Here is a 25,696-nt window from a genome sequence, read left to right on the forward strand (position 1 = left end):
TAGTCATATTTACACTTGTACTATCATTATTGTTGCAGCACTTCTCTCTCTCTCTCTCTCTCTCTCTCTCTCTCTCTCTCTCTCTCTCTGTCTCTCTCTCTCTGTCTCTCTCTCTCTCTCTCTCTCTCTCTCTCTCTCTCTCTCTCTCTCTCAAAGTGCCTTAATGTTTGTTGTGATTTGGCACTATATACATAAAGTTGAATTGAGTCCTATCCTATGTATTTTCCCCCACGTAGCAATTGATTATCTAGACCAGGGCTCTCCAACCAAGTCCTACCAGGGCGCCTATACAGCAGGTTTTCTATCCTGCCTTGAGATTAATGGCCTCCACCTGGTATCCCAAGTAACCCAGAGCACACCTTACAACTTCAAATACAAGGTGCCAGCCATTAACTTAAAGGCAGTTAAATACCTGCTGGTTCCTTGTAGGACTGGCTTAGATTGCCACCCTCTGTATTTTAGAGGGGTATTTTGTTTTCTCTGTCTCTTGTTTTCTGTTTGATCTTTAGTAAAGCTATTCCCTATCTGAATTAGAACTGTGTTGGTTTGGTTGGTTGGTGTGTTGGTGTGATATAGCAGTCTTACTCATAGAGGAGGCCATGAACCCGTTGCTGTAGAGGGACAGGTGGTGGTCAGCGTCTTGGGACACTTCAGATTTCTCGTCGGCCAAACCACTCAAGGCACTGGTGGAGCGGGAGTGCTCCTTACTGCGGCGCTGTGCTTGCACTGCCAACACAACCGCAACGTTTCCATCAGGATTCATTTGAAATGCAGTAACACTACCAGGTGCCACACACTTTATTTGACACAGAACATGTCAGGCACATATGTGCACATAATACCGTCTTTTTTTACAACATCACACAAATGTCAAAAAGTTACTTTTCAAGTTTCAATATTCAAGTATGAAATTAAATTCAAGAAAAACAGAACATGACAGTACAAAAACTTCTTTTGTATAATTTATGTCAAAATAAAACAAAACTAACAAAAGAAACATATAACTTGCTTACCAAATAATAAATAGACAAATACAAAACTGACATGATAGAAACATAAATAATAAACCCACCTGAATGTTATTGGCTCTTTATAACGGTCATTATTCATGGACAGAACTTTGCACTGGTACAGTTTCATTTATAAATCCATCCTTGGACTTCTGCCTATCTAGTTATATGCCACTTAAACAGCTACATCCCAGGGCTTCATTACTCTCTCCAATGAGACACACTATAACAGGAGGTGGGAATTTTATACTATTTTTAAGAAATATGAAGAAAGCACCTGACACTTTGCAATTCTGGCTTTCATGATGTGTCCTATTTTGTCTTTGTATTGATTATGTCTGTAACTTTATCTGTATTGCTGTCCGACATTTGTCCCAAGGAAGGTTATACACTTATTGCCAGATGAAGTAAGGATGTGAGGGGCAGCGGGGGTTCCGGTTTATTAGAAATATATAAAAGCAATTTAAATTTAAATTCGGTGATTTATTTGGAAGAAGGCTCCCTGCTGCAAGTGCAGAGTGCAGATGCTGCAGTGTGTCCATGAGTTTTTCCTCACCTGACATCATGTGCAGACTCCTGGACTGGATGTTGTCCTCAGCAGGGTCATAGTCAAACACAGAGCCAGGGTTGGTGCGCCACACACGCAGATCTGTGGGCACACAACCAAATTGCAAGATCAGTAGCATAATTACAAAACATCCACAGAAATGAACCAACACCTCTGATCTCTGTCTGTATTATGTGTGTGCTTTGTTGCTGTATAGGAATGACTCACAGGCACATACTGTATAGTACACAAGTGAGTGTCTCTAGCAGTCTATAGAAGACCATGAAGAATCTGGATGCACCAATTCAAAAGCCTTAGAGTTCATTTTCTGAGGATTTTCACTTCCATTGAAACTAAACGTTGTGAGATGTGATGTGTGAAGTACCGGTGGTGGTCTCCTGATCATGTTCGATGGCTCGTCTCCTCTCCATCTCCACGACACGCCTCTGGATCCCGCGGTAGTTGATGTCACTGAAATCTTGGGTGTTCCTTTTCACACGCTCCATCACAGGGTCGGTTGTGGTGGGGGTGAAGCTGCCCTTGTGCTTTTCAAAGTCTTCGTGGTATCTCACCTGGTTGGCACAGGATGTGTAAGTATTAACAAAAAACAAACAGTTACTTTCACAGACCAGTCTGTAAATGGAATTACAACTTATGCCTGTTCCTGTGTCTGATTGCTCAGACAAGGGGAAAAACCTGATACCAAAGCAAAGCAGGCCTCTAAACTTGATTTTGGGGGAGCAACTCTTAGCTAAATTATACAGCTATGCCCTTCATTGTTAATAGGATAGATCACCTACATAGAACAGGCACAGGAACAAAAGGTGCTTAATCACAACAAAGAACAAAAACAAAAGCTCACCCCAGAAATGATGCGCTGGGTCTCCCTGACACGCCTCAACTCCGGCGTGTCCAAAACAAAGGCGGCCTTGCCCTGGACCTGCTTACGGAAACTGTCCGAATACAGCACCTAGGGCAAATTGGTGAAAGGAAGGTGGGATAGGAGAGCAAAAAGATAAGTAGTGAGCATCTGAAACAATTAAAAGCTGAAGCTTTGAAACAGTTTCCCACACCCACAGCACAAAGAGTGTGGCACAGGGACAGAATGGTGACACAACCACACACAAAGAGCTTCTGACAGAAAGAGCTGGGGCATTATTGGAATTTCAGACAAATGAATTAGCAGGGAGAGTTTTATTAAAAGGGATTTATATTAAATAAAACACGGCTGTGTTCCATTCCACTGTGGGAGAGGGCAGAGGAAGTAGTCTAAATAACACAAGAGGTTAGCTATAATGATGTTCAAATATTAAACACAATGAAGAGAGAGCGCGACGGGGAGGAATTAATATGATTAACTAGAGCCAGAAGACAACGAAGTTAGGAAAGGGTTAACATGGGAATGAGCTCGAGAACATTTCTGAGATAGAAAGTGTTCTTGAGGCTGGAAGAGGGTCAGGTGGTTCTGAAGGTACCGAGCTAATGTTTTCTTGGTTCCGTTTGACTCGCTCCATCTCTGGAGTGAACACCACAGGAGTTCCTTTGGCTGAACTGTCCTTATACAACACCTACAGGGCAGAAGCACAGTGCGCCCCAGAGGGACAGTCAGACACCCTGATCCATACACAGATCACACACCTATAGGACTGGTTTCATCAAACACAAGACAACACAAAGGCAGTTTTTAAAGAAATCTTACAAGGAAAACATATAACTATTTTCAGCCAGTGTGACATTTGCTGCTGTAGTATTGGAAGTATGTTTAACCAGTGTCTGAGAAATTGGTCCTATAAGAGTGATTCATCCTGGAAGAAGCAAAGATCTCTGTTGTAAGAGACAAACATGAGCCCACTCACTCCTCACACAGCTGGAGATTTAGCATGTAATTCTGGGGGGTAAAGGGTTAACTCTGTGGAGTAGAAATTAACAGAAGCACGCAGTGATTTTACAGGAACAAAGCTCGGTTGTGGGTTAGGGAATATTTACAGGCTGCCTTTAGGGAGCACCACAGGCCAAAGAGGCAGCGTTCACTCAGCTTTAAGGGTAGATGATTAAAGTTTAGGGGGTAAAGAAAGAAGAATGCGAGAGAAGAAATGAAGGCTGCATTAGGGGATGATGATGATGGAAGCGCAAAGAGAATGCAGTCTGTGCCTTTGCGGAAGGTGGATGAGATGGGAAAGATAAGTTGATATGGGAGGGAGGCAAACTCTCTTGTAAAGAGGCATCGGCCAGTCTTAGCAGTTAGAAACACGCATTGGTCCGGCTCTGTTCCAATACCGAGCTGATGTTCTTCTGGGTTTGTTTGACTCGCTTCACTTCGGGGAGATCTGGTATAGCCGTGCCTTGACCTAGAGAATCCTTGTATCTTATCTATACCCAATGGTTTGGGTTCCATGCAGAGAAAATGGAAGAAAAAGTGCAGAGTAGGTATCATCGCAGGAAAAGTTGGAGTCAGACAGAGAGAAAACACACAAAAACAGACAGCACACCATTGAATATCACAAAACACATGGACCACAAGATTAGGAACAGTGTATTTCTGTTTTTTTGACCTGTGAAATGAAGAGGGACAGTGTGTTAGAGACACAGTGGACTTCGCTTGACCACACAGAGCTCATTAGTGTGGTGACCACATGGATGTGACAAACAGCAGGGAGTTAGCGAGATACAGGGCACAACACAAACTGGAGGTCAACAGACACAGGATGGACTTTAATGTGGAAGATGAGAATGAGGTGAAGGGTGGACAGGGTACAGGAGGCTACATGGGTCTGTTGATATGAAGTACCGTGCTAATGTTGTTCTGATTGCGTTTAACTCTCTCCATCTCTGGGGTTTCTGATACTGAGGTGCCTTGTCCCACGCCTTCTTTGTACTGAAGCTTTGAATGAGACACCAAACAACAGTCACATCAGGTGGTAACACACTCGAATGCAAATTAGTTTAAATCGGGTCGGGGGAAATGCTATAAATCAAGAAACCAGGGAGACAAAAAATGTTACATATTTTAGAATACAGGGGGAGTGACACAAAGATTGCGTGGAATTGTGAATTCAAAAACAATTCATCAATTAAGGTGAAGAGTAATTCATGTATCCCAGTTAGAATGGAAGGGGGGGGGGGACACTCGCAACCAAAAAACTACAGAACTACAGGACTGTTGACACTAAGTGGAACATTAGGACCGTCAGGTTAGGAAGAGGTATTTCAGGGAATAATGAGGAGGCTATACAAATGAAAAAGGGTGATTGTTGTTCTGATCTACCAAGCTGATATTCTTCTGGGTTTCTCGGACCCGCTTCACCTCAGGTAGATCTGGTATGGCTGTACCCTGACCAAGAGAGTCCTTGTATTGTATCTGCCCATCGCATACATTAAACAGAAAGACAGGGACAACAACACACAACATTTGACTTAAACACAGGAATAACAATCAATAAAAAACTTTACATGTGACTGTTCATTGATTTGCTAGTATGTCCATGATGACACTTAATTAGAACTTCAGGGCTTAGTGTGGTGATGAATTACTGTGAATGAAAGGAGAAACTCAATGGAGCCCCGGAAGTCCTAAAAGTCATTAACTTGTGCAAACAATTGTGGGCATGAGGCATGAGATCATGATCAAGCTCTATTCAAGGAGAAAGGGAGCACACCTCCCGCCAAATGGTCACACACCCTATTGTGTGCCCAATTTTGTTTTATTTTATTTGAACCTTTTACAATTATTTCATCTCATTTTTTTTAAATGATCCTTCAAGACCTTATATAGGACTTGGGGGCTCTGTAAATGCTTTGCAGAGGTTTTAAACAAAAAGAAAAACAAGGAATCTTGATCTAAAGTTGAGAACAGGTGTGATTTAACCAGGGATTACATCTGGAGAGCGGATCTGGTTATATGCTAGGGTACTAGACGAGGAAGGATTATGGAAGGAAGCGCTTGCCAAGGTGGATGGAGGATGGAGGATGGAGGATGGAGGAGGGAGGAGGGAGGATGGAGGAGGGGGGTGACTCTACAGAGTACCGTGCTAATGTTGGTCTGATTGCGTTTAACTCTCTCCATCTCCGGGGTTTCTGATACTGAGGTGCCTTGTCCCACGCCTTCTTTGTACTGAAGCTTTGAATGAGACACCAAACAACAGTCACATCAATTTTTTTTACATATTTTAGAATACAGGGGGAGTGACACAAAGTTTGCGTGGAATTGTGAATTCAAAAACAATTCATCAATTAAGGAGAAGAGCAATTCATGTATCCCAGTTAGAATGGAAGGGGGGGACACTCGCAACCAAAAAACTACAGAACTACAGGACTGTTGACACTAAGTGGAACATTAGGACCGTCAGGTTAGGAAGAGGTATTTCAGGGAATAATGAGGAGGCTATACAAATGAAAAAGGGTGATTGTTGTTCTGATCTACCAAGCTGATATTCTTCTGGGTTTCTCGGACCCGCTTCACCTCAGGTAGATCTGGTATGGCTGTACCCTGACCAAGAGAGTCCTTGTATTGTATCTGCCCATCGCATACATTAAACAGAAAGACAGGGACAACAACACACAACATTTGACTTAAACACAGGAATAACAATCAATGACAACTTTACATGTGACTGTTCATTGATTTGCCAGTATGTCCGTGATGACACTTAATTTAGTTTAGAACTTCAGGGCTTAGTGTGGTGATGAATTACTGTGAATGAAAGGAGAAACTCAATGGAGCCCCGGAAGTCCTAAAAGTCGCTAGAACTAGTTATTAACTTGTGCAAACAATTGTGGGCATGAGGCATGAGATCATGATCAAGCTCTATTCAAGGAGAAAGGGAGCACACCTCCCGCCAAATGGTCACACACCCTATTGTGTGCCCAATTTTGTTTTATTTTATTTGAACCTTTTACAATTATTTCATCTCATTCTTTTTAAAATGATCCTTCAAGACGTTATATAGGACTTGGGGGCTCTGTAAATGCTTTGCAGAGGGTTTAAACAAAAAGAAAAACAGGGAATCTTGATCTAAAGTTGAGAACAGGTGTGATTTGACCAGGGATTACATCTGGAGAGCGGATCTGGTTATATGCTAGGGTACTAGACGAGGAAGGAAGCGCTTGCGAAGGTGGATGGAGGATGGAGGAGGGAGGAGGGAGGAGGGAGGAGGGAGGAGCTCTGACTCTACAGAGTACCGTGCTAATGTTGGTCTGATTGCGTTTAACTCTCTCCATCTCCGGGGTTTCTGATACTGAGGTGCCTTGTCCCACGCCTTCTTTGTACTGAAGCTTTGAATGAGACACCAAACAACAGTCACATCAGGTGGTAACACACTCGAATGCAAATTAGTTTTAAATCGGGTCGGGGGAAATGCTATAAATCAAGAAACCAGGGAGACAATTTTTTTACATATTTTAGAATACAGGGGGAGTGACACAAAGATTGCGTGGAATTGTGAATTCAAAAACAATTCATCAATAAAGGAGAAGAGCAATTCATGTATCCCAGTTAGAATGGAAGGGGGGGGGGGGACACTCGCAACCAAAATACTACAGAACTACAGAACTACAGGACTGTTGACACTAAGTGGAACATTAGGACCTTCAGGTTAGGAAGAGGTATTTCAGGGAATAATGAGGAGGCTATACAAATGAAAAAGGGTGATTGTGGTTCTGATCTACCAAGCTGATATTCTTCTGGGTTTCTCGGACCCGCTTCACCTCAGGTAGATCTGGTATGGCTGTACCCTGACCAAGAGAGTCCTTGTATTGTATCTGCCCATCGCATACATTAAACAGAAAGACAGGGACAACAACACACAACATTTGACATAAACACAGGAATAACAATCAATGACAACTTTACATGTGACTGTTCATTGATTTGCCAGTATGTCCATGATGACACTTAATTAGAACTTCAGGGCTTAGTGTGGTGATGAATTACTGTGAATGAAAGGAGAAACTCAATGGAGCCCCGGAAGTCCTAAAAGTCATTAACTTGTGCAAACAATTGTGGGCATGAGGTATGAGATCATGATCAAGCTCTATTTAAGGAGAAAGGGAGCACACCTCCTTGTAACAAGTAAATAACGCCAAATGGTCACACACCCTATTGTGTGCCCAATTTTGTTTTATTTTATTTGAACCTTTTACAATTATTTCATCTCATTCTTTTTAAAATGATCCTTCAAGACCTTATATAGGACTTGGGGGCTCTGTAAATGCTTTGCAGAGGTTTTAAACAAAAAGAAAAACAGGGAATCTTGATCTAAAGTTGAGAGCAGGTGTGATTTGACCAGGGATTACATCTCGAGAGCGGATCTGGTTATATGCTAGGGTACTAGACGAGGAAGGAAGCGCTTGCGAAGGTGGATAGAGGATGGAGGATGGAGGAGGGAGGAGGGAGGAGGGAGGAGGGGTAGAGGGGTGACTCTAGAGTACCGTGCTAATGTTCCGCTGGTTGCGTTTCACTCTTTCCATCTCCGGGGTCTCGGCCAAAGCTGTTCCTTCTCCCAATTCCTCTTTATATTGAATCTTTGCATAGATGAAAGCAGTAACCAATGGTTACCCTGATGTTACCTCTTAGGATAATGAGGACGATTAGGCACTTCTTTTATTTTCTGTATTATATTAGATTTTGCTCTGTTGTGTAACTGTGTAAACTAAATCAGGCACATCTCAATAAAAACCGATGACACAGACAAACAGAGAACAACATCACAACAAAATATCCCAACCTCACAAATATTTAACATCACACAAGCTCTGCACTAATTAAAGGGTTAAAGGGTTACAAAAAAAAGAAAAAATTGGCAAGGGTAAGTTGCATGAAGTAAAATGCTACACGTCTATTTGGTCCAAAGAAATAAGGGCTGCATATCAGGGGAGAAAAGAATGTGAATAAGAAGTGTAGGAAACAAAAGAAAAGTAAAAGAAAGATAACAAATCAATGGAGTTATTTGATAAAAGGTTAAGAAAAATATTCCAAAGTAGATACCGAGCTGAAATTCTTTGTGTTCTCTTTAACACGCAGCATTTCAGGAGTGTCCTTTACAGCACACACTTTGCCTTTTATGTTTTTAAGGTCAATCTGGTATTGAAACTACAGGGAGAAAAATACAGTTACAAAGTTACAAGTGCAGTTATGATGTTTGACAATGACACAGAGGTCCAAACTAAAAGTCAGCGTAGAAGCTCTCCTTCATGAGAACAAGGTTTGGTTTGGACACTGTAGAGAATTAGTTTGAAAACTACTCGTAAGTACACAATACCCACTTATGTATATATATAGTATATAACCAAGCACTGGCAGAATACATAACCTTTGAATTTTGGATTTCTCACATCAAATATACATTGCTGTAGTATAAACAAGCTTCATATTTGCTTCTTATTGACTACTCACAGTGCTGAAGTTCCTCTGGTTCTCACGGACTCTCAGCATTTCTGGAGTGTCCAGAACGGGCACATAGTGAGACATGGTTTTCTCAGCCTCCTCTTTGTACTTTTTCTGTCATATGAAAAAAGGATTTGAATATAAAGACACCACTGCTGCACCTGTGCAAACTCAACATCAGGCTGATCATTGTGTCATTTACCTGGCTGACCATGGTCCTCATCTGCTGAGCGTGGATAATTTCTGGTGTGTCGATGACTGAGGTGAAGCTGGCTCTGTCCATCTCAGCAGTATGCTTGTACTTAGCCTATAGAACAAATAACTATAAGCCATTAATATCCGGACTTAATTGTGATCAGAACTACAAGTACACAAAATCAATCTTCAAAAATAAAATAAATAATATAAATAGTGTTTCTCCTTATTGACTGGGGGAGAGCAATAAGGCTTTGGGTTATGTATTACTTATTTAGGGCCTTACTATAGAGGACTGCAATCAAACTGAAGGGGGAATGGAGATTAATTCAAGTGCACAATAAAACTGATTCATTACTGCCGTTTGATCGCCTAATGTTAAAGAAAGTAAAAGGGACGAAAGTAAAAAGAAATCCCCACTTATTAACAATCAAAATCCATCAGATACAGTTTAAGAAATCCAGCTGTTAAACAAACAAAATTGAAGCATAACAGGCTGGGTGAAGGCAATAAGGTCATGTTTTCATTAATCCAACCTATTCAAGATGCAAGTAAACACTGACAGACCTGACTGAGGATGTCAGTAGCATTCCTGGCCCTCATGAAGTCTGGCGTGTCTGTAGCCAAAGCCAACATTCCCTTGCCCTTGATCTCCAATTCCAGTGACTTCTTATACTCTCTCTGGATGTAGGGACAGGTGGAAAATAGTTATACAAATGCACTTTATAAGTTTAGAGCAGAAATTATTAAGGGCAGATTATTATGAACAAGAAAATGTGATTGTTCATATTGAAAGGGGCTGCAAAACCAAAATGCCTGGGGAGTGGAAAATAAACATGGTTAGCAGATATTAAGGATTTCTTTCAGTGAGCAAATGTAATAAGTGGACAGCCTCCACTTAAAACTGAAAGATAAAAAGGCAGAAGGTAAGAACACAGTGTTAAAGATTCATTAGTTATTTCAGTTATTTTCATTATACTAGGGGAGTACAGCTTTAAGGCTTTAAGCTTTAAGGCTCTCATATTTGCCCAAACACCTATGGAGCAAGCAAAAGTAATCATCATTTCCACATTGCACAAACAGACCTTTGGAATGAACTAAAATCATCTTTGACAATGAAAGCACAAGCCTGGAGCTCAGGGTGTGTTACACTAACAACTGTCACAGCAAAGTGGTGCCGTGCTGCGGATTGTTTGGACGTGGATACTTTCTGTTTTTGTGCACACTGGACTCTGTTCCACTATGTGCTGTGTAATGACTCTACATTCAACATGCTTGTGTCACAGTTACTAATGCATTGAGCGACGCAAGTTACACAATCTTTCTCACTTCAACACAAGGTTGTAGCCAGGATGTTGAAAATAGCTGCTAGACAGACATTTAAAGAAAATATGTTATATAGGTGATTATTTGATTCTGATCGTACATACATTAGCTGCAGGTCCATTATTGGCAAAAGAATACTAACTTTGTGCTTCAGTATCTCTGTTACAAATTAATATTTAAATACTTAGTAGTAGTGGCGAGCTGTACCCATCTAATTGTCTGCGATTAGAAACTCCAAATTCAACCCCAAAAGCAAATATTTAAAACGTTATGGGTAACAAGTGAAATTACCAAAAGTCACGGCTCATTATACATTTAATATTTACTTTGGGTACATTTGAGGAAGATTTTTGGAGCTTTATTGAACACAAACAAATATTATTATGGGGACTAAGGAATAGTTAGGTTAAAAGTAAAAAAAACAAAAAACACAGTTAAAGTTGTAAAGCTCAAAGAAACAACTGTGATGAAACATTAGTGATGTCATCAAGCAGGGACAAGATTAGGATCAAACCAAGCAGCTGCACATTTAGTATGATGATGAAGTTTAGTTAAGGGGATAGGAATCAGCAGATGAGGATGATTGTGGGAAGCCACTCCGACGAGAGGGTGAATCAACTTCCATCACATCGTAACTGGTCATACCTCACTCAGGATCTGAGTGGCATTCCTTGCTCTCAAAAGCTCCGGAGTTTCCTCTAGTAAGGTTAGCCCTTTACCCTTCACTCCCTCCTCTAGATCCCTCCTGTATTCTTTCTACAGGACGGAAGAACAGAGAGGGGCACACAGGCAGGCCAGGCCAAGGCATACAGACGTCAGTATAGTGTCTGAGCTCAAAGTCACCAGGCCTCCTTAAAACTTCCTCAAAAGTTTGGATCCATTCAATTATAAAACATTTCGACTGGTTGCAGGAATAACAGATGACTGACATGTTTTCACTGAGGGCGTTAGAGACACTGGTGACTTTGGCAAGAATCCTGATAGAATCCTGATATGTTTTATCAAATAGAGCATGAAAATAAAAACAACATTCAAAGTCAGCATGTTCATTTTACATAACAAATATAATAAACACAAATGACCGATTTAGCAGGCAGTGTTATTTCAAAGCAGGCATGGCAAAACAGAAAACTGCATGTTATTTCATGTAGAAAGCTGCAGGTAGTGTCGCACTAGAAGGAATTACGAAGAGTCGATGGTGTCAACACATATAAAGACAATAGAATACAATACTTTACCCTTCTCATACCATGAACAGATAGAGGGAAGACAGGTGAGTGTTGCATGACTAAAAGTTTGAGGATTTGTGGAGAATCATGCAAATAAACTAAAACTAAATTGCTTGGGAGGAGCTACAAGAGGGGAATAAAGAAGGAGGAGACATCTGTGGGATTAAAAAGGGGAGGTGTGAAAGGAAAGAGGTACTACGTCTGTGATGCTGTCTTAGTATGATTATAAAGCAAGGGTGAAGGAGGACCCAGGGCCTTTCTGGGATAGATGATCCTTTAGTTACCTCACTGGCTATTTTGGTGGCGTGTCTGACATGTGTCATGGCAGGGGTCACCTCCAAGCCAGAGAGGTTCTTGCCCCTCATGTTTTCCTCATAGTCCTTCCTATAGTCTTTCTATTAGCCGCAAAAGTAAGACAGGGACAAACAGCTCAAATACCCACATGCAGGCGGTCCTGGTTCACAATGCAGTCACCCAATCCTCATCCTTCCATTTTCTGTATCTGTAGTTTCTTAAGGCACCTTTGTGTGTGTGCGTGTGAGAGTGTGTGGGTGCATTCTAATGTTCACGTACGCTGACAAAATTAAAGTCTATCTTGATTGTCGCTGGATCATCAATACATGATGATCGTTAAGGGTTTCTATGTTTTTGCAAACATTAACACAGAACACTTTGTGAGAACACTGGGAGAAGGAAACGTAAACTGAAGCTTAATGCTGAATGTAAACTTACAGTTATTTCTCTAAGCATGGCTAGTAAGGGAAAATGGAAAGGACTAAAATATTGACATTGTCAGAAAATGTAACCAATCAACAACTCAGAAGATGTTGCTATTAATAATTTAAAGATAGTAAAATAAATATCATCATAGTGTATTATGAAGGCACTGTAAAAGCTTCTCCAAATGTGATCAATATACTACATATTTACTGTAATCTAAAGTAAGCCGCATCCAACCAGCTGATACATATGCAACTACAACAAGATGCATTAAATAAAAGTCGACCTCTAGGAGTCTTTGGATCTGGAGGCCTGAAAAGTACCGTTAAATGTTTAGTCACTTTTGAGGCAGATGTCACACACGGGGCATTTACCTGGCTCTGCATATGCTGGGCCTCTTTAGCAGTCACATACGTAGGTGTCTCGAAGTCAAGCATGGCCTTGCCCTTCTCTTTCTCATACTTCTCCTTGTACTTCACCTGCAATGACCAGCACGAGTTGCATATAAGGTCAACTGAAAATACTACATGGATATGCAGTGAATTACACACACTATTCCTAAATACACACCTGTGCTGGTACACTTACAAATTAGGTTATGAACAATTGACAGTCTGGGGTCAAGCATACAGTTTACTTACAGAACAATTGTATTTCAATATGAAATAAGTCAATGAGTTCAGAATATTTACAAGAATAACAAAAATAATTAGATTTTTGGTAAAAATTGTCTTTGGTATAAAGGTCAGGGGATCAGAGAGACCGACCTCTATGACATCATAATGGTTACTCCTCATTAATGTTCAAGACAGCAGGTTGGATCTCTAAAGCTATCCCTAAAAGTTGGGTGTATAAAAGTCATGGAAAGGGTCTAATAACGTTTAGTTTTCCAATTGAGTCACTGTTGATAAAAAGATAAGTAGCTCTTAGAGGTCAGTTACTCTGACTTCTCATCTCTACAGCTGCAGAAGCACATTGGTAAACAGTTGTTTTCCTATGCTAAGTAGCGGCCCCTAAAACCTCCAAATTGGATTCATTGTGTAAAATTGGTAGACTCCTGTTTTAAAATGTCAAATGTATTGTAAGCTGCAGAGTGAACACCAGGGGAAATAGTAAGCAAGTCATGTTTCTCTGTCCACCTGTTAGTGTGGGAGACAAAAAGTGATAGAGATGTGGAAAACTGAAATGCAGATACTGTGTACAGATTGTGTAGGTTAAAGCCACCCACAATGGTTTTTGTTGGTTTTTGTTGGTCCCCCAGAGTCTGTGCCACTTACGTTGCTCTGAAGTTCAGAGGCCTCCTTGTGATGAAGCTGTTCTGGTGTGTCGGCAATCATATGGTAGTGACCTTTACTCTCCTCAAATTTCCTCTTGTACCGGTACTAAGGGGGAATTCCCAGTCAAGTAAGACAGCCCAGTACAGCAAAGATGAAAAGAGCCTGTGTCTTACTGCCATTGTGTAGCAGAAAATAATCATTTTATGACAGAAACAAGGGCAATACTTCTACAACTGAAATGGTTCGTGGCATTGTCAAAATATACGACATACTGCCAAAAGGATGAGTGATTAAGAGAATAGAAAATGAATGGAGAAGCAGGGAGTACTTTGTTACAAGTTCATGAATTAACAAAGTAGTGGTAGTGCTACATGAGCATAAGATCATAGATTTACTGGAAAATGGGGGTTATGTAAGATGGTAGTATAGGAAGGTTTAAAGGTGAAAGGTGAGAAGGGTAATGATCACTACCAGATGATCGGAAATGGGAAATGGACGTGGGGTGGCACTGAGGTCAATATTTCGCAGCATGTTGAGAGTTATTGTGGTACGTGAAGTGACAGAAGCAACAACACATGACATGCTTCAGTTAACCACAGACACCCGGATCTGAAACTGAATGGACACCCGGTCACATGTGAGGGTTAAAGGGTGATGATGATGGCTTACGTCACTCGACAGCTTGCTGGTGCTCAGGTTGTGCTGCATGGACAGAGACTCGGCCATGTCTGTCACAGGCTTGTGGATCTTCTTCAGATCACCCTTGTACTTCACCTGCAAGTGATATTAAATGATTTGTTTGAGCTCTTATATGAGACTGCACTGTACTAAAGGGCACACATTGCCTATATTGGCAATGCCCCTAGACCCACAGATGCAGGCAAAATACTTGCTCAGTAGACTCGTACTCTGTGTGTGTCTAACCAGGGGCAACATTTATAACTGTTGCTTAGGCAGAAAACGTGGCTCCCATCTTGCACAAGTCAATCTCCATGCAAAAATGTTGGGATTTATAAAGACAAACATTATTTGAGAATGTAGGCACCTGTAAGGCAACTTTCACCCGTGTGAATGGAGACAGCTTTCAAAGAATTGTTGAGGAGTGACTTCCTGTGGCTCAAATTACTTCAATTCAAAAGAGCAACTGTATAACTGTATCTAGGCGTCTATACGCTGATACTGATACTGCTTGTGTGTAAATGTAAATAACAGGGACATTTTCAGCTCATCGGAGAAATCACAACATTTATATCTCTGATTTACTGTTTGTATTGATAACTTATAGATTGTCTCAGTTCAGTCCTACAGTGACAGTCCCTCACTCTGTTTTCAAGCCTTCGGGGCTAGAATCACTAATGGTATTGCAAGGCTTTTACTGTTACTGTTATTGTAACGCGACAAATAATGTTTGTCATTTACCAACACGATGTACTGGGGATATGTGCTAGTAAAATGAGAGAAAACTCCCATCTGTAAATTTTGCGCAGTTGGGTTGATGCATATGCAGTTTCAACTCTCAACTCCACCTTGCACAAATATGTACATTTTGGCTTCTGTTCACATGACTATTCTGAAGTAATATGCAACACAGGCTCATTTGAATATGCAGCATTTCAACTGGGCAATCATTTGTAGTACATTGCAAGATTGTAGTGGGTGGGCTATGAGGTTGTTTGCCGTTAGAACCTTTCCATGTCAGTTGTGATTTATAAAGGGGAAAAAAAGTACAAAGGTGTGTGCCATGACCCACTACTAGGGTGTCACAACAATGTTGAACACATACTCGTACTAAAATAATTAGGTAATTGAAGTAAAGTATAGGATGTCTGACAGTTTAAAGGAGTAATTCAGAATAATGGAATATATATGGATACCCACCTCACTGGCCAATATATTGGCATCCTTCAAGGTTTGGTAAATCTTACTCTCCTTCATGTCATACTCTGGCCTCTTTCCTTTCATCTCTTTGTCGAACTTCTCCTTGTACTTCAACTGTTGAGACAGGAACAAGGGTTAGGGTAAATGTCATCTGTCAGAACCAATTCAATGAAATCATGGGAGAAATACTTGGTTATAATGTATAAAAAGGGATGAGTAACTCAAAGTGTTTGATAGAAAGCCTTTCTTGATAGATTTAGATATAATGGACACTCAATCCCTTCTTATACAGGAAAAAAAAGAACCAAACCATTTGTTATTTTTAAAAGGAGACTCAATGTTCCATGCGTCTAAGTATTCATTATTTTCATTCAGCATTCACTGTAATCTTTCAAATGGCATGTTCACATCTGCTGTTTGGTTCTCTCAGCATGGACCAAAGAAAATGACGTTGTAGTTGTAGTGTTTACGGTTTAAACAGGCCGTACTTCTACATCATCACAGTAACATGGACCCAAATAGAGTAACAACGTGGTTGTGTGGTCTGATCAGCAAAACATAATTAAGAATAGCTGAATGTAAGCATATTGCCACCAGATTTTATTTATTATCTAGGGAGATGATGTCCTGCACTGCAACATGATGGGAATCAGTTACATGTGTCCTTATTTATCACATCATCCTGTGTTTATTCCACATTGCCTTCAAAGCAAATTGCCAACTTTAAGTTGGTCTTGTAGTGACTATTTAGTCTGTCAACTACATTCACCCATGTTGGAACTGTGGTGATGAAGCAGGTCAATCAAAACAGGACAACTGCGAAGGTGCCTGAAGGTCCAATTCAGACCTTGAGTCCTCCATACGCCTAATTATCACACCTTGATTCAGCTGAGATAGATAGTAATTCACATCCACATCAATCAAATACATTTCAAAAGACAACTTGCAATTGGGTTTCAGCTCCCTGCTCACATTTGATAATGATGAGAAACTGAATGGAACTTTCGCTACCGCACAGCTAAAGAGGTGTGCGCTAGCTATTCAGATTACTAAATCTGAGCTGTTTGGAAAGAACGTGTCGTTTTGCCTATTCTATCCATATGGATAAACAGAACATAAACTTCATATATCACAAAGCATATGTGGCAGAAGGAGCAGAAGAGAGTTTATGCAGTGGGATTGTGTGTATGTCAGAAAGAGCTCAAACAGCGTCTTGAAAAAGTGCTGGTCGGTCAAAAAATTAGTCTAGATCTAATCCAAATTAACTCAGCACAGCTGATTACAGTATTTGACCATTGGATGCAAACATTTCTAACCTCTTGAGACCCTGCGCACTCATGAGTGGACATTACATTTTTCCCTCCTAACACCTAAAACATCATTGATCTTAACTTAGACATGTTGTCTTCATGTTTGCACACTTTGCTGCCCCCTAGTGATATATTTGGGTCAATGTAAAACAGGAGACAGGAAGAAATGTGTTATACTCTTTGTGTTCTTATGTTGGACAAATATGATCACACTCTTCACTTTTTTTTGTATTAGGTTTTAGGAAATTCAGAATGCATAACAAATATGTCAGGGTCTCAGGGGGTTAAGGATGTACCAAGGTGCCTATTCATTTTATGACACAATAATGAGAGAGCTCATCCGATCTTAAAATGTAAAAACAGAGTGATGAATGTAATCCAGGAATATTGTGAAAAATACAAAGAGTTGTGAACAGAAAAGACACAAATACAACTTGTGCATTAATGCAAGCTTGTCTATGCTTGGCAATGAAGCAGCGCATGGCAGGAAAGCAAAAGTGCTGCAGATACAAACAATGCTAGACTGTACAAAAAGGTTTGGAAATGAAATCTAAGCAATAAGGATCAAAGTACATTTGAGTCCTTATGGCCTGTGTCAAAGATGCAATGAACCCCATAGTTTGTCAGTCAATACAAAGTTGAAAAAGAAACAAAGACAGAAAGGACTAGCCCTCTGGTCTCACTGGGTTTCAGGGCTTTAACCTTACATTACTAGTCAGGGCACTCATTTTCTTAGTGTGGCGCATCTGGAGGGTATCATAGGATGCTGCTCCATGGAGGGAGGGCTTGGCCTCCACCTATAAAGCGCAGTGAGATGAAGGGAGGAGAACACACAGACAAGGACAGTGTGGAAGAAGAGAGATGAGAAATAAAGGTGTATGGGATAGAAGGACCAAGGAGGTCAAGCAGTGTAGGAAGAAAGGATGTGATGGAGAACAGACATTTGCAATGCGGTGAAATGGGCAGTTAAACATACAAATATGCTTAATGGACTCACAATGACGGGTAAAGACATGTATTATAATGCAGGATGGCAGAAGCACTATGAAAAGCTGCTTGTTCTAGTTAGCTGTAGGAATGTTGCTAAGTGTCTACTACAGCAATACCATTGGACAAATAAGACACCCAGTCAGATGATCATTCCTAGAGTAACATTGGCTAGGTGGCAAATACAAGGAACCTGTGGGAAGGCAGTAGGACTAATCCAGGGTGAGCCAAAAGGGTTGACATGGTCTTGTGTCATACCTGGCTGTTCAGCTTGGACACCTCAGTGGCCAGAGCAATGTCTGGGCGGTGGGTCAGAGAACCTCCACGGCTGGCCTCTTCACGGGCTTTGTCACGGTAACCAATCTGAAAGAAACAAGACAGAACATGTGTCACGAGAGTCCCCAACAGTGGTTAATACTCAAGTTATAATCAATTTCATTATTTGGTGCTAAGCAGTCAATGTTGTGGAGTGGAGTGAGTCACTGCACTTCAGAGAGTAAAAACAAAGAAAAAGCAATTTGTTGAATTTGTACTAACTCACTTAAAATTTCTGTTCATAATTTGCAATTCTGCACATTTAGCACTTTAACGCTGGTTTATTAATTGCGCAACATGAATTACATTTTATCTAAGTGTATACTACAATACAACACAACAACACTTCACTGTGTTGTTGAATTGTATAATGTGTCTTTTGGTGTTTGTTTTGTGAGTTACTAGATGTATCTTTGGGTATTTCTATTGTGATTTTTATCGTCACTCTTCTCTCATTTTTACCTTCGGTTGACAATAAAATGAACTGAATAGGAATGAACAGAAATAAGCTGACTGTCAAAAAGTGTGAGCACTACAATGACTTTCTTCAATATAAAAGTTATTGTTCCATGAAAAACCAGGCAGGATGATGGTAAATTTGCTGATTACGTGGCTGATAAGTTTGGCAGCTTGAGTGGCCTTCATGATGTCAGGGCGGTCAGCCACAGAGGTGTAGTTCAATTTGGCCTTGGCTTCCTTCTTGTAGGCAACCTGCAAAGTTTGGGAGAAGAACCACAAGAATATTTTTAACATATAAAAGAAAAACAAACACTGTACAAACCAAAACAATTGGATTGTGGGAGGAACTCACATTGCTCTGTTTCCTGGCTACATCCATGGCATGCTGAACATCAGGCGGGGTCGTCATGTGGTTATACACTGACTTACCCTTCTCCTTCTCAAACTTTTGTTTGTACTGTTTCTATACAGAGAGAGAGACACGATTGCTAAAGCTGGCTGTATCATAAGGTGAATAAAGGATGGTGGAGTCTTATCAGAGCTATAAGGAATATTGTTAAATGAGAGACACCTTACCCCACTGACGAGCTTGTTCATCTGTTTGCTGTGGGCGGTATCACGAGTCTCTGGCAGTTTGGTGAATCCACCAGACTGCATGTCCTTCTTACTGGCCTCCTTGTATTTGCTCTGAGGAAGAAAATGAATGATTGGAACACATACAGTATAAGTCTTGTTATGGCCATTAAAAAAATTCAGTATTTACTTATTCTAAACCCGTGACAAGAGAACTATGACTTCTGTTATTATTGTTTCCTACCTCTGATACCAGGGTGCGCACTGCCTTGGCATGGAGGATTTGAGGAGTGTCCATGACAGGCAAATAGTGGCCCTTTGCCTTTTCATACTTCAGTCTGTACTTCACCTTTAGGGCAGAAATAAATAGATTGATAGATATACTTTCACAATTTGTATCTTTACACCACCTTTAACATAAGTTGTTGGTAGGAAGGCAAGATGAAGAATCTTACATCACTGTTCATTTCATTATTTCTCATAGCCAGGAGGGTTAACTTGTCATCAACCACAGGTATCACACAGCCCTTCATCATCTCCTTGTCATACTTGTACTCCACCTGTGGGAAAGTAAAGGAAAGAGGACCTGAACAACACTATTGGACAATGAAAGGTTTAAATCATGGACATAAAACCAAGCAGTAACTTACATCACTCTGTTGCAAAGAACTCCTAGCAGCATTGACAAAGTCAGGTCTGTCAGCCGTCCAGATCCATTTATTCTTGGTGGCTTCATACTTCTTCTTGTAGTCAAGCTGAAAATGGAAACAATATGAATATTAAAATTGGAGCATTATAAGGTAAACAATTCCAGCAGACTTGAAAATACAGGAAGAGAACAAAAGTGTTTGTATGTTCAGACCTGTTCCCTATCCATAGTTATTGAAGATTCTTACATTACTGATGTTCTTGTAAGCTTCCTTGGCAGCACGAATAGAGTGAGCCTCAGGGTCCATGTTGATGTGGGCCTTGCTCTTCTCATATACCTCTCTGTACTTCAGCTGGAAGATATGGCAACAACACACACATATAATCCAATCAAAGGTCAAATAACAAAAAAAAAGCATCTCGTTTCCATAAGAAATTTGAGAGGAACCTACATTGCTGGTGATCTCCTTGACCCTCTTCATGTGCTGTTGGTGTGGTGTGTCAAAGGGCAGGGTGTAACCCTTAGCCTTGGTCTTGTTGTATTCCATTTTGTAGATAATCTAGAATAATCATAATACAGTCAAAAGCAAATAAAGGACATAAACATTTTTTGCATTTATATTTGTTGCAGTTTAGATTTTGTTCAATTGGTACATACATCGGTGATCTTCTTGCTGCGTTTATGGGCCTCATACTCAGGAGTCTCCAGAATAGAGGTGAACTTGTCCTTGACACGCTCATACTGCTCCCTGTACTTCCACTAGAGGAGGAGATGTTAAGGACACAAATGTTAATATCACTCATAATCTTTCTACAATTTTGTAATTTTACTATCTATTCTAATAGTTGGTCTTAATTAAAATGAGGAATATACAGGGGAAATGAATGAATGGATTTAGGGTAAGAGATGATTGAGTGCTCCTGAAAATACAGGCATGGGGCAAAATTGGCCTCCTTGGTGCAAAATGTAATCCTTATCTTTCTCGGACTTGATACCAAAGATGGGCATACAGAAACAAGTCCAATTCTCTTTTGCTTTTTATTCTTTGTGTTGTTTTTCTTGGATGGTTCTCTTCTGCATAAGTCAGAAAAACTTGTATGTGTGTAATGTATCTGTGGCACAGCAGTTCTATAGGGTTTTCAGGCCATCCATTGATTATGTGCCAATCATTTAAATTAACTGGTGTTCTATTTTCCTTTGGACAAAAAAACCCTCAGCCTTTTGGCAAGTATCACTAAAATCAATGAATACAGTGTTATGAATGATACAATGCCATGCACGTGGATCTAAACCATGCATTAAAGCATGCATTAACACGGAGAAATTAGTCTGCAGGTGAAAATGAAGACACGTTACCAAATGATGAGCCATGAAAGTCTGTAGTGTCCACGTAGCTCCTGTTGACCATGAGACTAGCTTATGCTATTGCTAAATTAATCTTAGGCCGATACATACAGAACCTTCAATAGGAAACAAAGTTCATTTAAGAGAATATATAAGTAAGGTAATTCTCCTCTGCAAATGTTTTGATGCAGCCACACTGCTAGAGTACTGGACTAGCAAAGTATTTAAAGGCTGATGCAGTCAAATGTAGTAGTATATTTGAATTATATACGTGTTGCTTTTAAGATGTCTAACTGTACAACTGCTGTCTAATCTATACTTATCTGTATCTTCAGTCTTCGCAGAGGATCCAGTAAATACAGCAGCAACTACTGCACTGCATTTAACGTGGGCTACTCATGGCTACGGTAATGAGAGTTAAAGCCAGATATAGGTTGGTAGTGATAAGATTAGAGCATGAAAGTGAAGCTCTCATTAAGGAATTGGGTTGAATGGAAAGGGTAAGGCCACCGTCCAAAAACAGCAGAAAGTAACCATGTTAACAAACTGTAATATGTATTTTGCTTTTTAAATAAAGGTCAACAATGACTGCATGTCCTAAAGGTAAAGAGATGCTGTCTGTCTGTTTGTGGGCGGGGCACAGGAATAGGAAGTACACATTTGGATGTTTACCTTACTGCCAATAATGGACTGATAAAGGGCTGTGAGGATATCTGGGCGGAGTAGCTCACTGCAGCCATGTTTGAGCAGCTCCTTAGCTCTGGCTTTATACCTTACCTATCCACGAATACACACAGCATACACACACAAACACAAACACACACACATGTGCCACAGTTGAGGGCATATGTGAAAAATAGTAGTAGAACCAGGAATATTGGAGATGGGACTCCAGAGATCCACGTGTCCTCATCTGTGCCGTCAGTGTGAAACCAGCCATAGTTTTCAGTATAAAACGATTTGTTCATTAACTTGTTTTGGCATATTCACTCTTTCTTGACTTGACTTGAGATTCTCTCTGGTGGCATAGATGAGGCACAGTCCTGCTCACTTAAGTGAGCTTCTTTGAGGGCAAGCAGAGAGACTGATACCAACAGATCAGTAATGTATCCGGAAACAAGAGACGTCATGGCCATGCGACGATGACCACCAGCAGGTCTGTTGATATGACCTCATGCATGGGAGTCAGACTGGTATGTCAGACTGGACGAAGCAGCATAGGAGGCAGGCCGGTTGGACTACCAGACATAGTCTTTTACCTGACTCATCTTCCTGTTCTCCCTGGCCAGTTGGTACCTAGGATCATCTGTAGTAATGGTGAACTTATCCCTGGTCTTCTCATAATTAGCTCTGTAGGACCTCTGCTCAGAATGTCAGAAGGTAATTAATGACAAAAGTCCACAAAGCAATGTACGCACTGATGTGATCTGACTTCACCAGTGGACACAGTGAGAATAAAACAATTCCATGTGAAGGACAGTGGCAAATTTCAAGAAAAACATTTGTGATACATACAAACGGTAGGTGAATTGGCTACAAATAAATAATTAGCAACTCTGTTACCTTCAAAGCTGACAGTCCAAATGTGATACATAGACAGAAGAATTTCATTCATGATAAAGCATTTATCATAGCATACAGAAGTAATTCCTTAGGGTTATTTATTTGTTGTAACGAATACCAAATATTGTATTAATTTGATAATAAAGGGACTCACATCGTCGATGAGAGTGGAGGCATGCTTGGCAGCATGGAAGAATGGCGTGTCGCTGGTATACTTGAAGTTGGCTCTGTTCTTCTCAAAAGACGCTTTGTACAGTCTCTGAAACCAGGACATGAAGCAGATGTTACGAAATGTAGAACAAAACCGATTGAGTACATTTGATCACATCACTGACACAGATGGAAAATAAATCATATCGTTTACCTCACTGTAGAGATCCTTGTTCCTCTCAGCCATCACCAAATCAGGTGTGTCCCACACATAGCATCCAATACCCTTTAGATATTCCAGGTCCTCCTTGTACTTGACCTAAAAGAAAAAGGGGAAAAAGGGATTTCACCCACATATTACCATATGTCAGTGTGCATCCAAATACTATTTTGACACAGAAGGTGTGAATTTGTATAATATATAATCAGCAGTGTTCACTCACATTGCTGACGTTGTCATTGACAATCCTGCTGAAAAAGAACTCGGGACGGTCGGGGATGGACTTCCACGTTCCCAGAGAGTTAATGTACTTCTCTCTGTATTTGACCTGAGATACACAGACAAGGTGGGAGTAAAAGGAAGTTAATAGAGTCCACTGTAATTGTATTTGTATTGTTAATACCAGCATTTCAACTGCTGACCTCGCTGACGTCATCTGTGACTCTGCGGTGGTAGACGATGTCCCAAGCATCCTTGACTGTACGGTAGTGACCCTTGGAGAGCTCAAATGTCTCTTTGTAGCGCAGCTAATGACATAAACAACAACAGAGTAAGATTCATGACCAATACAAAACATCTCTATCACATCTGTGTACATCAATCATCAACATTTTGTATTAATGTTACTTTGTTAAAAGCTATGTAAATGTAAATAAATATAAATATACAGATTTGGTATTTTGATATTCCTTTTTCATGACACACTCACATCGCTGGACTGGAGGTAGGCTTTCTTGGCGCGGATCAATAGTGGTGTATCAGCAATGGCAGTGTACCTGTGCTTCATCTTCTCATATTGTTCTTTGTATTTATTCTATGAGAACAAACAATTGTTAAGATACAGAATAAAGGTCTTAAAGGTTTGAATATTACTCTTATCATTTATTTCGACTGGACTGATTGAGAATACATGTGATTTAGCATTGACACCACTTTCCATTCCTGAATGGGAACTAAAATTATACAGCGAGGTTATGAGGAATCACAGTTCATCTTTACAAGGGTAAAATAGTCCACTGATAAAACAGCAAGGATGCCAAAACAAATACACAGAGGAAACATATGGAACACTTACTTCACTGAAGACCACCTTCATGGATCTAGCATGGCCGAGAGTTGGAGTTTCCGTTTCCAAGGTGTAATGGGGTCTCTCTTTAGCAGCCAAGTCTGTGTATTTGTACTACAGATAAAGAGAACAGATAAAATAATGTTTTATTACCAAAAGAAGATAATAAAAATGAATAATTGAAGAGCTAAATCTTAACTTGCCTTATCAGTCAGCTGCTGGGCCCATTTGGCTCTCTGGATCTCCACCGAGTCCAGTGTGGTGGCTACCTTGGCCATATCTTCTTTGCTCTGGGATTTGTAGATCATCTGAAGTGAAGAGTACAGTAAAGGCCATGTCACAGACTTGATCAAAAATTATACAAAGAGTCCGGTCTTGCACGCTCACCTTTACTACAATTTTGAGGCCTACTGATGTAACATTGGTAATGCTATAATTTAATAAACAAAATGGTGTTGAATGACTCACGTTGCTCATGTGGGACTTCAGCTCAGTCACACGCTTATACTCTGGTGTGTCCAGGACCACAGAGAATTTAGAAAGATTATTCTTGGCCTCCACAGGATAGCTAACCTATGAAAGTGAAAAAGAGATAAAATGATATTATTGTACTGAGAGTCACAGTTGAGTATACTTTAAAAATGGAGGATAGTGATATAAGGGGCACTGTGAGAACATACCCTGAACTTGTTGATGTTGCGGACATGGACCATCTCAGGGGTGTTGTACAGGAAGCAGCCCATGCCTCTCAGCCACGACAGATCCTCTTTGTATTTCAGCTAGGTACACAAAAGTATAGTTCAAAACAATTTCTATAACAGTTAGAAAGTCATGTTTGAGAAAAAAGCTTTCAAATCAGATGTTTTTTGGCCATACTTCACTGGTGATCTCATTCACATGGCGGCAGTGCATCAGCGCTGGTGTAGTGGGCATAGAGATCAACTGGCCTTTAGAATTGTAGTATTTCTCTCTGTAGCACAACTAGGATAAGAAGGGGAAAATAACTTATTAATTAAGAATAGAAACAGGAAGGTGAAAGATTTGATCTTCTGGTGGTGGATACTTACGTCACTGAGGTTTGCCTGGTTCATCTTGACTTGTTTGAATTCAGGGGCTTCGGAGGTTCTATGGACCTTGTCTTTTTCTTTGTGATACCGCTCACGGTACAGACGCTAAGGAATGGAGAAAATAAAAGAACCACATAATGAAACCTGACCAATATCTCCACAGTTTCATAGTATGAGCACTTTATGATCTCACCTCATTGATGATCTTGTTAGCTTTCCTTGCATTGACAAAGTTGACACCCTCTGGATGAATGGTGTAGGACTTAGCCTTCGTCATCTCATAGGCCTCCTTGTATTTTACCTGCACAAAGAGAAGTTGAATTTAATTATTAACAGTTGCACTTTCTTTTGTCAGATGCAATTAGTATTGGCAGTTTACTTGTGTTTTTCATTAGAAATTTCAAGAATGAAGTTGAAATATTCCAAGGGA

General features: G+C 40.4%; 1 protein-coding gene across 1 annotated transcript in view; it reads right to left on the reverse strand.

Annotated features, from left to right (window-relative positions):
* Positions 1 to 25,696, reverse strand: part of neb (nebulin) — a 63,485-nt gene that overhangs the window by 2,223 nt on the left and 35,566 nt on the right. Inside the window, exons 93-137 of the mRNA XM_076156360.1 lie at positions 25,460 to 25,567; positions 25,267 to 25,371; positions 25,076 to 25,180; positions 24,880 to 24,978; positions 24,668 to 24,772; positions 24,403 to 24,507; positions 24,209 to 24,313; positions 23,843 to 23,947; positions 23,556 to 23,660; positions 23,357 to 23,461; positions 23,128 to 23,232; positions 22,918 to 23,022; positions 22,460 to 22,561; positions 20,514 to 20,615; positions 20,308 to 20,415; positions 20,104 to 20,208; positions 19,858 to 19,962; positions 19,663 to 19,767; positions 19,452 to 19,556; positions 19,211 to 19,321; positions 18,987 to 19,097; positions 18,785 to 18,886; positions 18,119 to 18,223; positions 15,564 to 15,677; positions 14,355 to 14,459; positions 13,686 to 13,790; positions 12,783 to 12,887; positions 11,973 to 12,083; positions 11,105 to 11,215; positions 9,701 to 9,814; positions 9,141 to 9,245; positions 8,948 to 9,052; positions 8,540 to 8,644; positions 7,984 to 8,076; positions 7,222 to 7,314; positions 6,736 to 6,828; positions 5,978 to 6,070; positions 5,582 to 5,674; positions 4,346 to 4,438; positions 3,835 to 3,927; positions 3,033 to 3,125; positions 2,420 to 2,527; positions 1,943 to 2,129; positions 1,567 to 1,659; positions 586 to 726 (exon numbers count right to left, since the gene is read on the reverse strand). Of these exons, the coding sequence (XP_076012475.1) occupies positions 586 to 726; positions 1,567 to 1,659; positions 1,943 to 2,129; positions 2,420 to 2,527; positions 3,033 to 3,125; positions 3,835 to 3,927; positions 4,346 to 4,438; positions 5,582 to 5,674; positions 5,978 to 6,070; positions 6,736 to 6,828; positions 7,222 to 7,314; positions 7,984 to 8,076; positions 8,540 to 8,644; positions 8,948 to 9,052; positions 9,141 to 9,245; positions 9,701 to 9,814; positions 11,105 to 11,215; positions 11,973 to 12,083; positions 12,783 to 12,887; positions 13,686 to 13,790; positions 14,355 to 14,459; positions 15,564 to 15,677; positions 18,119 to 18,223; positions 18,785 to 18,886; positions 18,987 to 19,097; positions 19,211 to 19,321; positions 19,452 to 19,556; positions 19,663 to 19,767; positions 19,858 to 19,962; positions 20,104 to 20,208; positions 20,308 to 20,415; positions 20,514 to 20,615; positions 22,460 to 22,561; positions 22,918 to 23,022; positions 23,128 to 23,232; positions 23,357 to 23,461; positions 23,556 to 23,660; positions 23,843 to 23,947; positions 24,209 to 24,313; positions 24,403 to 24,507; positions 24,668 to 24,772; positions 24,880 to 24,978; positions 25,076 to 25,180; positions 25,267 to 25,371; positions 25,460 to 25,567 (4,771 nt within the window). The remainder of the gene's footprint in view (positions 1 to 585; positions 727 to 1,566; positions 1,660 to 1,942; positions 2,130 to 2,419; positions 2,528 to 3,032; positions 3,126 to 3,834; positions 3,928 to 4,345; positions 4,439 to 5,581; positions 5,675 to 5,977; positions 6,071 to 6,735; positions 6,829 to 7,221; positions 7,315 to 7,983; positions 8,077 to 8,539; positions 8,645 to 8,947; positions 9,053 to 9,140; positions 9,246 to 9,700; positions 9,815 to 11,104; positions 11,216 to 11,972; positions 12,084 to 12,782; positions 12,888 to 13,685; positions 13,791 to 14,354; positions 14,460 to 15,563; positions 15,678 to 18,118; positions 18,224 to 18,784; positions 18,887 to 18,986; positions 19,098 to 19,210; positions 19,322 to 19,451; positions 19,557 to 19,662; positions 19,768 to 19,857; positions 19,963 to 20,103; positions 20,209 to 20,307; positions 20,416 to 20,513; positions 20,616 to 22,459; positions 22,562 to 22,917; positions 23,023 to 23,127; positions 23,233 to 23,356; positions 23,462 to 23,555; positions 23,661 to 23,842; positions 23,948 to 24,208; positions 24,314 to 24,402; positions 24,508 to 24,667; positions 24,773 to 24,879; positions 24,979 to 25,075; positions 25,181 to 25,266; positions 25,372 to 25,459; positions 25,568 to 25,696) is intronic.

The sequence above is a fragment of the Genypterus blacodes genome, unplaced genomic scaffold, assembly GCF_046128005.1.
Source record: "Genypterus blacodes isolate CSIRO-AG114 ecotype Tasmania unplaced genomic scaffold, CSIRO-AGI_Gbla_v1 ptg000008l_1, whole genome shotgun sequence".
NCBI lineage: Eukaryota > Metazoa > Chordata > Actinopteri > Ophidiiformes > Ophidiidae > Genypterus > Genypterus blacodes.